Source organism: Sorghum bicolor, chromosome 10, assembly GCF_000003195.3.
Source record: "Sorghum bicolor cultivar BTx623 chromosome 10, Sorghum_bicolor_NCBIv3, whole genome shotgun sequence".
Classification (NCBI taxonomy): domain Eukaryota; kingdom Viridiplantae; phylum Streptophyta; class Magnoliopsida; order Poales; family Poaceae; genus Sorghum; species Sorghum bicolor.
In genome coordinates this window covers 57,761,445-57,776,110 of record NC_012879.2, presented here as the reverse complement: position 1 = coordinate 57,776,110, position 14,666 = coordinate 57,761,445, and the positions used below count along the sequence as shown (strand labels likewise).

The 14,666-nt window shown below is 43.4% G+C and overlaps 2 protein-coding genes across 5 annotated transcripts; both read right to left on the bottom strand.

Annotated features, from left to right (window-relative positions):
- Positions 365-1,953, bottom strand: LOC8061637 (acyl-[acyl-carrier-protein] desaturase 4, chloroplastic). Its single transcript, XM_002437426.2, has one exon. It carries the CDS (start codon positions 1,881-1,883, stop codon positions 651-653), a length of 1,233 nt encoding a protein of 410 aa, XP_002437471.1. The 5' UTR covers positions 1,884-1,953; the 3' UTR covers positions 365-650.
- Positions 7,277-14,280, bottom strand: LOC8084042 (oral cancer-overexpressed protein 1 homolog). Of its 4 annotated transcripts, XR_002448485.1 has the most exons (3): positions 14,029-14,280; positions 8,855-11,432; positions 7,277-8,191 (listed from the first exon to the last, which is right to left on the bottom strand). XR_002448485.1 is itself a non-coding variant. In XM_021449521.1 (2 exons), exon 2 carries the CDS (start codon positions 8,123-8,125, stop codon positions 7,691-7,693), a length of 435 nt encoding a protein of 144 aa, XP_021305196.1. In that variant the 5' UTR covers positions 8,126-8,191; positions 14,029-14,179; the 3' UTR covers positions 7,277-7,690. The 4 variants fall into 4 exon arrangements, 3 of the variants coding, with proteins under 3 accessions (XP_021305196.1, XP_021305197.1, XP_002437470.1); XM_021449521.1 differs by lacking the exon at positions 8,855-11,432 and having other exon boundaries at positions 14,029-14,179; XM_021449522.1 differs by lacking the exon at positions 8,855-11,432 and having other exon boundaries at positions 7,277-8,194; positions 14,029-14,161.

Here is a 14,666-nt window from a genome sequence, read left to right as displayed (position 1 = left end):
TTTGGGTACACTACTCTCTTGGTCTTATTGGCCCACTACCAATTCATTAGCATGCTCCAGCAGGACCAGCACTGTCAACTACCGAGCTATAGTCATAAGTAGCACGGGACACAAAATACAAAAGAAAACGATGTCGATCGGGCCTGTCTTTGCAGTCAATTTGCGTGTGCTTGTCTACATTGGCATCAGTTCAGATTACAGTTTTTATGCTCAAGTTGGGTGAAGGCAAAGTTCAGTGACGTACTGTAAGTACTGAATGAAATTCTATTGGCATGTTTTGACCAATATTGAATTAATGAATCGCAGAATCAACGGATGTTGATAATAATTTCATATGCAGAGTAGCAATCCTTGTAAAGATCCATTCAGCAAAGGAATATTTAGGATTAATTATAAACAATGCACATATATAATTATACATAAGCAACAACATTTCAGATACGTAGTAGTGGTAAACAGAATACAAATGCAACCAGACGTACTTGTACTAGGATATATTTATTATAGTTGATTGTTACTCTAATCTAATGCTTAGAAGCAGCGAGAAGTTTTTTATTTAGGGAAAATAAAATAAGTAGAAGTAGTTGGGCCTTGTTCAGTTGATGAGTGACGAATGGGCCCCCAACCTTCATTTGGAAGAGGCTAGCCCATCAGTGGATGCGGACGGGCCTATCGAACACCCAACTGAAGCAAACCGACTGGGCCCCCATTTGGGCCGCACGGTCTTGAGCCAGCTCCTCCATCCTGCGTATCTTGCGCGGCAGCCCGCACACGTAGTCCTGCGCGCGCCGCCCCTCGCCGGACAGGCCGGCGCCGAGCTCCGCCACCTTCCACCTGCGCACGAAGTGCTCCACCATGTCGGCGTAGTCCGCCGCCGTGTACACCCCCGAGCGCTGCGCAACCGCCGAGAAGTGATCGAAGAGGCGCTCGTCGCGGCCGTCGTCCATGAGCTCGCCGGGCATGGTGATCTTGGCGCGCATCACGGCGGCGAGCGCCCGCACCATGCCGTCCTGGTCGTCCTCGAAGGCCCTGGCGGCGGCCCTGGTGTAGGCTGCCTCGTGGCGCCTCTCGTCGGCCGCGATGACGCCGCAGAGCTTGGCGAGGCAGGCGTCGCCGTGGAGGCCCGCCTGCCTGGCGGTGCGGGCGTGGGAGACGAAGGTGGCGCGCTCCTGGAAGGAGCCGTAGATGAGGCTGTGGTACGCGCTGGAGGGCCGCAGCATGGCGCGCATGCCGCGGCCGAGGAGGTGGTGCACCGTCGTCTCGACGCGCCGCATGTCCACGCGGCCGCACAGGTAGAGGTAGCGGTTGAGCAGGTCGCCGTGGCGGTTCTCCTCGGCGGTCCAGCCGCGCAGCCAGCGCGCCCAGCCGTGGTCGTCGCAGCCGGTGGCGTCGCCGCCGCCCGCCACGCGGTTGGCCATGGACATGTAGCCGGGCAGGCCCTCCTCCGTGACCATGCTGCCCACGAGGCAGACGAGGAGGTCGTCGGGCACGCCAGCCGCACGGGCCTGGAGCTCCGCCACCTGGCTCCGCTGCTCGTCGGCGGAGACGACGAAGGAGGGCAGCAGGTCGGCCGGCTGCCAGGCCTCCTCCACGGGGGTGAGCAGCGGCAGCATATGCTCGTCCACCCACCCGTCCTCCGCCAGGCGCCGCATCATCATCTCTTCCCGTTCCTGCTCATCAACATGAAAGGCAGTTGCGGCTGCGGTGGCCACCGTCGTCGCTGCCGGAGCGCGCCAGCTGCGGCGGCCGAGGAGATGTGCTTGGGAAGAAGAACGATTCTTGACCAGCAACATCGTAGTACCCCTCATCTTGTTGCAGAAGCATGGCCTCACCGACATGGGCGGCGATGGTGCTAGTGCCATCATCGTCATGAGCCCCGGCATGGTCAGCTAGCCTCCTATCTGTCCACTGCTGCTGAGTTTGCTATCGTCTTGCTCGATCCGACTGCACATGGACGTATATATATGGAGCCAGGAGGCAGGGAGGTACTGAGGATTGATATCGATCAGTGGCGACCGGTGAGCTAGACCGGCAATGCGCATAACCATTGATGCTACTCCCTCCATCCCAAATTATAAGTCATTCCAAGAATTTTGGAGAGTCAAAGCATTTTCACGTTTGACCAAAATTATAGAGAAAAATACTAAAATTTGTAACGTAAAATGAGTATACTATAAAAATATAATTAAGAAGGAATCTAATGATACTTAGTTAGTACCATAATTATTATTATTTTATAATATAAATTTGGTCAAACTTAGAAAAGTTTGACTCTCTAAGATTCTTAGAATGACTTACAATTTGGGATGGAGGGAGTACAAACTAAAATTAAAGTATTGATTAATATTATCCAAGTGAGGATGGTGATCGATCTAGCCATTGACGATGCTGTTTTTTCTTGCGTACATAGTTTTTTTTTACGGAAACTTGCGTACGTATATGACACCCTCATGGAGGGGTATAGGACATGTCCTAGCTGGAGTTGCTAAAGGAAAGGACTGAATTGTATAGAACATTATCCAAGAGGTTCTAAAGGAAATGACTTGGATTGTATAGAATTAATAGTGTAGAGCGGAAGAAAAAAGTTTGCATATGGAGAGCGAGATAAATGGATTTGAAAAAAGGTACTGTGAGACGAAATAAATGCAGGTTCGGATGGGTCAATCAATTGCTCTCTCCGTTCCAAATTATAAGTCATTCCAAGAATCTTAGAAAGTCAAAGTTTTTCAAGTTTGACTAAATTTATATAGCAAAATAATAACATTTTTGATACCAACCAAGTATCATTAGATTCTTTGTTAGTTATATTTTCATAGTGTACCTATTTTATGACATCAATTTTTATATTTTTCTATATATTTTTGATCGATCTTAAAAATATTTTAACTCTCCAAGATTCTTGGAATGACTTATAATTTGGAACGGAGGGAGTACTCGTCAAATACGATGTTTGCAGCTGGATGAGAATCTTGGTAAAAAAAACAAGTTGTTCTACCCACATAAATTAGAGGAAATCCTCAAATTTTGCTTGCCTCCATATCAAATTGCAGATATGCTTGTATGTCACTACGAGAGAAAAAATGTATGGTATATGTCTGGTTGATTAGAGCATCTTCAAAAATACCACATATCCCTTCTCCATCCATGTTTTTTGAGGAAAAAAAAGAAAAACTCATCTTCAAAAGTACCTCATATCTTTTCCTCATCTTTTGTTAATTGCCAAACAAGCTCGTACCATACATAAAAATATGTGTAGCTTTCTCGCGTGCATCCACTATTCCCCGCCCCGTCTCCTCCTTCCGGCACGACACCATGACTCTTACCGGCGCCTCCTCTCTATGGCGTCATCTTTTAGGCTCCGTCCATGTCTTTGTATATTCAAAAAGAAAGTTGTTTTGAACAAAGTTTGAATCAAATATTGAAGATATAAATCATGAATAACTTTTAAATTGTTGAGTTTAAAAATATTAAACTTATATAATAAATTTGTCTTAAAAATATTTCATAATAGTATGTATGTGTATATCACTTTCTTATAAATATTTTTATAAGAGTAAGAAGTTAAAATTATGCTTTGAAGACCGTATCACCATCTAGACTTATTTTTCGAGTAAGGCCTTTTTAGTTTTAAATTTTTTTGTAAAATGGACATTGTAGCACTTTCGTTTATATTTGAAAAATATTGTCCAATAATCATGGACTAACTAGGCTCAATAGATTCGTCTTGCAAATTACACATAAACCGTGCAATTAGGTATTTCTTTTATCCATATTTAATGCTTCATATATGTACCGCAAAATTCGATGTGACGGAGAATCTAAAAATTTTTGTAAATTTTTTTTGGGAACTGGCCTTGTTTAGTTCGCAAAAATTTTCAAGATTCCCCGTCACATCGAATCTTTGGTCGCATGCATGGAGTATTAAATATAGACGAAAATAAAAACTAACTGCACAGTTTATCTGTAATTTGTGAGATGAATCTTTTGAGCCTAGTTACTCCGTGATTGGACAATATTTGTCAAATAAAAACAAAATGCTACAGTAACTAAACAAGAACCTAACGAGTGCTGAGAAGGGAGTACATGACACGGTGTCGGTCCCAGACCCCCGAGCAAATGCACGCACGCAAGACCGCGGAGATTGGTTGGGTCACATCACGATCGCTGGTTCAACTCGGCTGTGGAGATGGAGTCCTTGTTTGCGATGCGACGCGTTCCCAGAGCGTCGTCCGGCCGGGGCTCGTCGCCGCCGTCGTGCAAGTCCTGCGCGCGGCGGCGGCGGCGACGCTTGCGTGTTACTGCTCCCGTGCGTGCGAGGCCGCCGCCGAGGTGTGCCCCGCCCCGCGCTGCTCCAGGTCCTGCTGCGACGAGGAGGTCCTGCCCGCCGGCGTTCGTCCCTGCTTGCGCCGGCACACGCACACGTGACCGGGGTCAGGCAGCAAGCTTTTGTTGGGTGCATCCCGCAGAAATGCACGATGTTGCAGCAAAACCGTGGCAACTTGGGCAAAAGCAGCTGAGTCCGGCGCTGCGGCCTGCGGCTAAGCCTCGTTCAGTCCGGGAAAAAATTTAGATTCAGTTACTGTAGCATTTTATTTATATTTAATAATTATTATCTAACTATGAACTAGTTAGGTTTAAAAAATTTATTTCGTAAATTATAGATAAACTATGCAATTAGTTACAGCTAGCGGGCGGCCAGGTTGATATCCGCATCTTAGACAAACGTTTGCAAGAGGCGTGGCAACTTAATTATAACCAACCGCGTGTCATCTTAATATAATACCTAATGAGTTAGCCCGATCAATTAGTATGCATGTTGCTACTGTTGTACGGTCATACGGTGGGCACAACCTCCACTTTTATATTGGTATAAATTTGCTGACAATCACTATAAAAAAATCGCATCGACGTTCGATTCATCAAATTAATTAGAAGAAGAAAAAACTAGCAACAAAATTGGCCACCATTACTCGTAGAAAAAAATAAAACAAAACACTCATATATCTATTTCTAAAGCACTCACCCGACATTGCCATTATTGAAGAAAACAAGCTGATTGAGGGGGCCATATCTTAAGGGTGTTTGGATCATAGAGCTAATAATTAATCTATGTTTTTTTACACAAATTAGAAAGATTAAATGTAGGCTAATTCTGAACTAATAAGTGCTAATGGAGGCTGCTAATTGATATGGTTAGAGTCTATTAGCTCTTAATTAGCCCATGTTTCATCCATTTTCATAAGGTGGATTAAGTTTAGCCGTTAGATCCAAACATGTCCTTAGTTTAGCTAGGGATGGAAAAACCCGTATAAAGAACTAAATGGTTTATGCAAATGACAACCCCGTGGACTGCTCCATCTAGCAAAAATCTGGTATCCAAGGAGTTTCCAAATTAATCCTGGGGGTGAGTTTCCAATCCGTACCTGCGACGCCAGCTTCTTACTCTGACATGCATGTGGATCGAGCACGGAGTAGGTCGTGTCTCCCATAATTTGCCCATATGCATGTATAGTGCTTAATTACATTCCCTTAGTACTGCTGCGTGCTGGCCCAACACGTTCTTAATAAATGCGTGCAAACTAACGTCATCTTGCACTGTACATCGATCCCTTAACTACCCTCATTTACACGCGCATGTTCTTGGCTTCAGTACGAGTACTGTAGCAATACCGCTGGATATTCTGTCTACTTTGGGCTAAAAATTAAATGTGATGTGTCATTCTAGTCTCTAGATGCACTTACAACAGCTGTTTGTACAGCACGTCGTTCCTCTCCTGCCCACTAGAGCATGGTGTAGCCTGCAGAGTGCCACAGAGTACGTATACATGCATGTTGGCACACATGCATGGTGCATGCTACGTTGCTACTGCTACTGCAGCTGTAAGAGAATTGAAGAAACGGTGGACGCTAAGCCCATCATGGATTCATGAGCTAGCAATGGTGTAGATAGGAGGTAGTAATAATAATATATATTTTCATATGACACATTGTTCAGAATAAACTTTTCTATATGACACATCGTCGTCCCGGAGTCAGGGTCACTTTTCTTCTATATACCAGCATGCATGCTGCAGCAGTGCGGCCACATCGATCCACATATGCATGCAAGCGTGATAAATTTGATTTCATGATCCAACGAACAAGGGTAGTTGTTGTGTCGTTGTCGATCAACATTCAACCAAGGAATACTCCTAGCTAGCCACATGCACGAATTACGATCCACGACATGTAGCAATAGTCATACATTGGATGGGATCCACAAATTCATAGATGCATGCATGTGATTGGAATATTTGATGACTAATGTATTGCAAGCCGTAACTTTGGCCCCATTATTTTTCAGCGAAAAAAGGAGCCCTTGGAGAGGAACCGATCTCGTTTGGTAGGGCTCTAGCTCCTTTCAAAAGAAGGCTCCGGCTTTGGTTCCTAATGTGAAGCGGCTTCTCTAGTGAAGTTAGAGCCATTTCAAATACGTTTAGCAAAAATGACTCCAATGATAATTTTGTAATAATTCGTGTTAAGTTTACAGAGAAGAGCTAGGAGAAGCCATATTTTTTTTTTGGCTTCGACTACTATGAGCTCCTTGCAAAGAGCCGATCCCTTTGGGAGGGTTCCTTGAGAAGCTAGAGCCCAATCCCTGCTAAATGGATTTTATGTATTGGTCGAATCATGCACGTGCATTCACTACACACTGAGTTTGGTTACCTTGGTTTTACATTTTGTGGCGGTAAAAATGACTCTAACGTGATTTAAAAAAACTCTATTTTTTAACTAATGTAGCGTGATTTTTAACGTGAATATATGTCAACAGGTGACAACAGGAGATCAACACATGATGCCTAAAAAGCAGACATGGGCCTAAATGCAGGCCAGAACTTGCCACAAACTGACTTCACGGGCTTTAGGCCTGTTTGCTTGAAGGCCTCCAGGTAGCTGCTCCCGTGCCAGGCCCTTTGCTTCAGGGGAAGCACCTTTATATATGTGGAGGAGAGCAGAGCCATCAGAATGGAACCGGTTACTCTGAATTTCAGAATTACTGTCCTTTTACTCTGAATTTCTCAATTACGCTGTCCTGTGGCTTCAGGGATTTGGACTAGACCCACATGTCAGCCACCCATATAAAGAGGACAGTAAAGTGATCAGAGGAGGATCATCCACTTGTGACCTGGAATGAGGTGTAGACGTGTAGTTTGCAGAGTGATGGACACAATTAAGATGCAGTGAGTAAGCAGAGGCGAACACACTGTCGCTTTGAGATGGAATGGGATGGACATACTTACGAGAAGTAGATCTATGCAGATTTGCAATATATGGGATGTGTGTTTTTACAAGGAGATAAATATGCTCCCAACATGTAGGATACAATAAGTCAACGAGTACTTCAAACAAATGATAAGGAATACCATTCATAATAATGCTTTCGCGTTCTAAACGGGAATTATTACACAAGTATACTAGTGGATCTCTGGTGAAACCCTAATGACTGATCATGGGCAATACATGGAGACCTCAGGCAGCAGGTAATAAGACAAAACTTAAGACATCGTTAAAACTATACAAGTGATTTATGATCTGAATCTGACCGTTGTTGTCTCAGGGTAGCTCCTCATGATCCCAATAAGTTGAAGACAAGATTTGGAGAGCTTAAGAAAGCAAAGACAGAGAAACTAAAATGTAATGTCCATCGCGCTCACAGATCCTCAACATCCTGCTTTGATGATGTGGGGTGACCTTCATACTCTAACTTCACGCCTAAGCTTGCAGTGATGGCCCTGAATTTCAGCCTTATCTTCTCCATCACGTCTTGAATCTGTTCATTCTCCGGATCAGACAGCGGATAGCTGCTCACCAGTGCAGCTAGCTGCTCAATATTCTTCCTGAGCCGAGCTGAGAAGGCGTTCTGATCAATGAGAATTGCGGACGTCCACACATCCAGACAGCCCTGAAAGAAACCCAGTTCTTCACCGACTTGGAAACCCATCTTTAAACCAACCTGCCTTCCCTCTTCCTTTCCAGATGCCAAACCATCATTATAGCCATTTTTATATCCCTCCTGGTAATGTGTCTCATCTAAGAGTAATGTTGGGTCAAGAAAATCAACCTCAATCTTAGGTTGCTGATCCATAATATGAACAAGAGCCTAGTTTAGGCATGCAACAGACAGTTCTCAAGAAACGTGATTCCAGAAAGCCTGCTTCATAGTAAAAAATAAAAGGCTGAGCATAATAAGAAACTAAACGAACACACGCTAAAGGAAAAAAAGGAATTCATAAAACTGTATTTGAAATAGTGCTGTGAATCAAGAGAGGGAAACTCCAAATGCATGAATGTTTTATTTAAAATATCACCTATATTTTACTGAATGCAAACAGAAAAGTAAAACTGGTCTGTTAAAAACTGATGAAGTGAGACAACTTGATATTCAGAAATCAGAAACATCAAGTTTACTAATAGAAACATTTGCTACAGAAATGAAAAAGGTATGTTAGTGACTATACATGTACCCGCAAATACAAGTGGAAAAGCCACTTTGTTACTAGCACGTAGTAATAACTTTCTACAAAAGACTCCAATATCAGAAAGTGTAATCATAATCAGGGTTGGCCCGATTGATACATATGCTTGCATATTTTAATACCATATGGGATTACTACAAAATTGTGCAGGGCCTCTAGAAGAAAGCATGATGAAACCTAGGTCTTACAAACTAAACTGAAGAATTTACTGACAAAATCCAAACCACATGGAACAAATCTGAAGGATCAAGGTTCCCTGAACCAAAATATGAAGATTTTTTGCTGGCAACTGTGTACGGCATATGGGTTTGGTCAGGAAATACTACTAATGAAAGCACCTGCAGCTTCTTGGCCCCTGCTCCCAGTTCCACCAGCAGAGCCAAGGCCCGGCCACCCTGGGCAGCTGGCGGGAGGGGAGAGGGAGGTGCGTACGCAGGGTCGCCGGCCGGTGTGCGGAGGACGGAGGCGAGGGCGCGAGGCGACTGGCGAGAGGCGGGAGGGGGAAGCCGCTGACGCCGCCGCCGAGCCTGGGACTTCCCCTCCGTCGCGAGCAGAGCGTCGGCGCTGCGAGGTATGATGCGGCGGTGTCTGGGTTGTGCGGATTGAATGGATTTGTAGATGGGCCACTAATTAAAAGCCCATACAATCTCTTTTCCTTTTTTTCCATTTCTTTTCTTTCTAACATCTTTTAACAAATTAGCAGCAATAAGGCTATAAGGCTATAATAAATATCCATATATCTAGAATAAATACATTTACCAGCAATTTTGTGAGATAATGATTTCTTTAAAAATATTTTTTAAATACAAACCCTATTATAAGAAATTATGAAAATTTTCCCTCGCACCTTTCCTATAAAAAGAAAGAGGAAAGATAGACAAAGACTTATGATTCATTTGCTCTTTTTCCTAGCGACGTGCGTGTTTCAAAGCATCGCTTTCTGCAATCGCATGTTTCAACAAAGGAACAGAAAACATAGAACGGGAACAAGAACTTGAATCGAGAACGTAAAGGTTCTCAGGACATGGAACATGACCATGTTCTACATTTCCGGCTGCTAAGATCCCTACCAGATCAACCGCTAGTATTGCGGGCGGAAGTGGTCATATGTACATAGTTTCTGCAACAATTTCCACTTATCAAAATAGTCCATATAGATTAGCCAAGTCTCTCCATCAAATGAATTAGGTAACCACTGCAACATGGGCGACCGAAGCTACGATTAAAAGGGCGACCGAGACTTGTCACGAACAATTTCAACAATTTCAAATTTCCAAGTACACATAAAAATCAAGGACCCGATAATCTAGAAGGTTGCTCACTCGCCATTGCATCCACACCTATTTAAGATGTATACTAGGATTATGGTTGTAGAGACGTCTGTCAAATTTTATTAACAAGAAAATGATGACTGCTCATCGCCGGTTCCAAGGAGCTGCTATAATAGTGTTCATCCTCCTGGTCTTACAATATGCACAATCCACTTCTTCCACCCATGAGCGAGAGCAAGAGCAAAGAGCAGATGGCAGAAGCTGCATGACAAACGAGTGGACCGCACTCCTCACCTTCAAGGCAAGCCTGTCAGATCCTTCCCGTCGCCTTTCGTCATGGCATGGTCGAGCTTGTTGCCAATGGAGGGGAATCCAGTGTGACAATAGGACTGGTCATGTCATCAAGCTCGACCTGCGCAACCCTCACCCCCATGGCATGAATCAGGATTCTCGATTGAGCTTGTTGGCAGGTGAGATGCCCTCCTCAATTGTTTCTCTGAAGCATCTAAGGTACTTGGACCTCAGCTACAACGACTTCAAGCAAGCACGCATTCCGCTGTTCATGGGGGCTTTAAGGAGTTTGAGGTATATTAACTTCTCAAACGCAAATTTCCATGGGGAAATTCCTTCTCGTATTGGAAATCTCTCCGAGTTGCGATGTTTTGACATTAGCAATAACGATCTGAACACACAAGATCTCTCGTGGTTGCATCATCTTTCTCTGCTAAGGAATCTTGATATGAGCGGAGTAGACCTCAGTTCTGCAAGGGACTGGGTTCAGTGGCTCAACATGCTTCCTGCTCTTCGAGTTGTTCGATTGTCAGACTGCAGGTTTAGCGGCGGAGTTGAAAAAACCCTGACCCATTCCAACCTCACCCATATTGAGGTCCTTGATCTGTCAAGAAACTCATTTAACTTTTCAGTCCACCACAACTGGTTCTGGGGTCTCACCAGCCTTAAGGAGCTTCATCTGTCAAATTCTGAATGGTCTGGGCCTATTCCTGATGCATTAGGCAATATGTCCTCTCTCCAAGTCATAGACTTAAGCCAGAACCATATATTGTCAGGAAACATACCCAGAAACTTGGCGAGTCTCTGTGATTTACAGATATTGAACTTTGAAGAGGTCAATATAAATGGAGACATAGAAAAACTGATGGAAAGATTACCAAAATGCTCATGGAATAAACTACGTGTGCTCAACTTTTACCGGTCAAATTTGACTGGAGAGATACCCGTTTGGATAGGAAATTTGTCGAGTCTCGTTTCCCTGGATCTATCTGTGAATGAGCTAGTCGGTCATGTACCTATTGGGATAGGAGCACTTAGCAACTTGAATTACCTGGGCCTTGGCTCAAATAAGCTCAGTGGCTTGCTCTCCGAAGAACATTTTGCAGGCCTGGTGAACTTGGATACTCTGGACCTTGAAGACAACTCTTTAAGATTGGGTTTAGGGGAAGATTGGGTTCCTCCATTCCAATTATTAACAATTGGGTTTTTCAGATCATGTGACTTGGGGCCTCAATTTCCTGCATGGCTGAGACAGGCTCCAGAGATAGTTCACCTCGATATTTCAAACACGAACATAATTGATCGTTTGCCTGACTGGTTCTGGGTTGTTTTCCGTAATGCCATCAGCTTGTTCCTGTCAAACAATCAAATAAGTGGGGCTTTACCAGCAAAATTAGAAATAGAATCAGCATCAGTATTGGATATCTCGAACAATTCTTTGTCAGGGACGCTGCCAGTATATGTCACAGGACCTCAACTGGAGAGATTGTATCTTTCTGACAACTATATCACCGGCAACATCCCAGCATACTTTTGTGAACTGTATAGCTTGAAAGAATTGGATCTATCAAATAATGAACTAACAGGAGGTTTTCCACAATGTTTGAAGAATGGCTCATCAGCATCTGATCCTTATTCTTTCAATCACTTCGGTTCTATGTTGGAAGTATTGGACTTGAAGAATAACCATTTGTCTGGGGAGCTCCTTGATAACCTTTGGAGTGCTACACGATTAGTCTTTCTAGATGTGTCATTTAACAAATTATCTGGAAGTGTGCCAGCATGGATAGGTGAGAAACTGCCACTACTAGGAGTGTTCATTCTAAGATCGAATATGTTCTGTGGTCATCTTCCTAAGGAGTTGATGAAGCTAGAGTATCTTCATTATTTGGATTTAGCACACAACAGCATATCGGGAAACATACCTTCATCTCTGGTGGACTTGAAAACCATGGCTATTCCAGGTGGACTTAATTATTTTCCGGAGAGCATATCAATGTTTACAAAACATCAAGAGCTTCACTATACCTTGAAATTCAAGGGTTCAGCAGTAACTCTAGTTGACCTGTCCTGCAACAGTTTCATTGGGCAGATCCCAAAAGAATTATCCTTACTCAAGGGACTACAAAGTTTGAATCTATCTGGTAACCAATTGAGTGGACCAATTCCAGATGGCATCGGTGGTTTAAGGGAATTAGAATCTCTCGACATATCTTACAATGGTTTGAGTGGTGAAATCCCCTCAAGTTTATCAGATCTCACTTTTTTAAGTTGGTTGAACCTGTCCTACAATAATTTATCGGGACAGATCCCCTCAGGAAAACAGCTGCAAACACTCAATAATCAGTACATGTACATAGGTAATCCTGGACTTTGTGGGCCTCCCCTTGTCAACAATTGCTCCACGAATGAAAGAGGCAAAAATAGTTATGAGGAAGATGAAGGTACCGCACGTGATAGATCATCTTTTTACATAAGTATGAGCTTGGGATTTGTGATGGGTCTTTGGATGGTGTTTTGCACCATGATGTTCAAGGAAAAATTCAGGGATGCTTACTTTCAGATGATTGATAACATATACGACAAGGTTTATCTTTTTTTTTTTTGCGACAATGACAATGTTTATCATGTGTAACAGTTTATGAGTAACAGAGCAAGACTGCCTCTATGATGAAATTATCAAATTGCGCAGCTAGCTTGATTAGACAAAGATATGATTATGTGTGTCGTTAGCATTAGTTTGGAAAAAGTTTACGTATTATAGGAGTATCCGTGCAGTTAACTTAAATGTACATTTTGTTTATCAGAGCGACAACTTTGAGCTACTCAATCCATTCTCTTTTCTACTTATCATTTGGAGGGGATTGCGGATAGTTTAATTCCCTACAAGTCAAAATCCCCCTGAATCTCCTCTAGCCCCCTTGATTTGGGGATGAAACAAACAAGGCCTGAAGGATCAAGGTTCCCTGAGAAAAAATATGAAGATTTTCCGCTGGCAAGTGTATAATGACACCATCTAACCAGAAAATGATTCTTTGAAAAAAAAGACCAGGAGATGGTAATTGTGTGCATTAAAGGCCTGGAACCACGGATATCGGATCACATTTAATTTCTATTTCAGCTATCAGTGTTTGTGTGGGTTAGTTTGGAGGAGGTCCTTGTGCTGCAATGCAGGATCACTTTTGCCCTTGAATTGCAATATAATGGACTAAAGAGCATCCAAGTTCAAAGAGAAAGGTAGGTTGGTTTTGGGATATGCCAACTTGCAATAAGTAAGCTACATAAAAAAGAAATTCATAGCGCAATCTACTGGCTATGCAGCATGCTTACGGATACAGATACGTACATCTAATTGAGCAAATTCAGATGGGTGGATAAGACACTTTTCTACAAAACCCAATACACATATACGTTTTAGTTATTTTTAACAAATAAATAGTAAGGCACCAAGGCATATTAGAATTCTAAAAGCAGTGGCAGCATGGCAGGGATATTGAAATTTCCTTTGCGTTCTTGCAATTGTACTGATCTACTTGAAGTTTGCATATTGCTAGCACTCTATCAACGAAGCCTGCCAAGCATCTCCATCCAAATCTCAAAATCCAAATAAGAGCGTAAGAGTACTGAAGTCGAACTTATCAAACTGAGGAAGGATAAAATTGTTCAAGTAAATCATCTTAGACTCGATGCTTCAGACTTGAGGAGAGCTCGGAGGAGAACAGTAGATCACCAATACATACATACTAACGACTCCCAGACCCATCCGGCAGCCCAATACATACATACTAACGAAAGCTCTCGCAGAACCTGCACTAGAACTACTTAGTTCCTTATTAGCCGGAAAAAATCAAGCAAAGAGTCTGAATTAATTTGACTATGGGGCATGGAAGAGGGGGACATGAAGGGACTACGGCCACAGGAGGGAAGAGGAGGAAATAGGAGAAACTCACTTGCTGACTCGCCGCCGCTATACCCCCGGCAGGTGGTGGAGCACGCCGCCGCCCGCAAGGTTCACGCCGCCCGCCGCTGTGCGTTATCGCCTCGACGCCTGCGGGCTAATTGAAAGGAAGGGTCATTGACTCATCGTACTCCTGGACCTGGACGGTATCCTCAATGGGCCAATACATATATGATGGGCTTGATATGATATCGGCCCGGCGAGCGGAGGGCGCGATTCGGCAGGTTGGAGAGGAAGATGAACCAGATGGAGAGCTATACAAGGAAGATGATATAGATGAAGAAGAAGAGGAGCTAGATGAAAGAGCCGTTTGGTTGGCGTAGGTAAAGTTTATCAGTTGTCGCATCGAATGTTTATACACATGCATAGAGTACTAAATATAGATTATTTATGAAACTAAAAACACAGGTAGAGATTAATTTACGAAATGAATCTTTTAAGCATAATTAGTCTATGATTAGACACGATTTGTCAAATAAGACGAAAATACTACAGTACCTATTAAACTTTAACACTCTCAACCAAACACTCAACCAAATATGCTTAAGAAAGGGCTATGCTACGGTGATGTCTATGGGCAAGATCCTTGTGATGAAAATGTGCCAGAGGATGACCAATCTCAGGAAGATA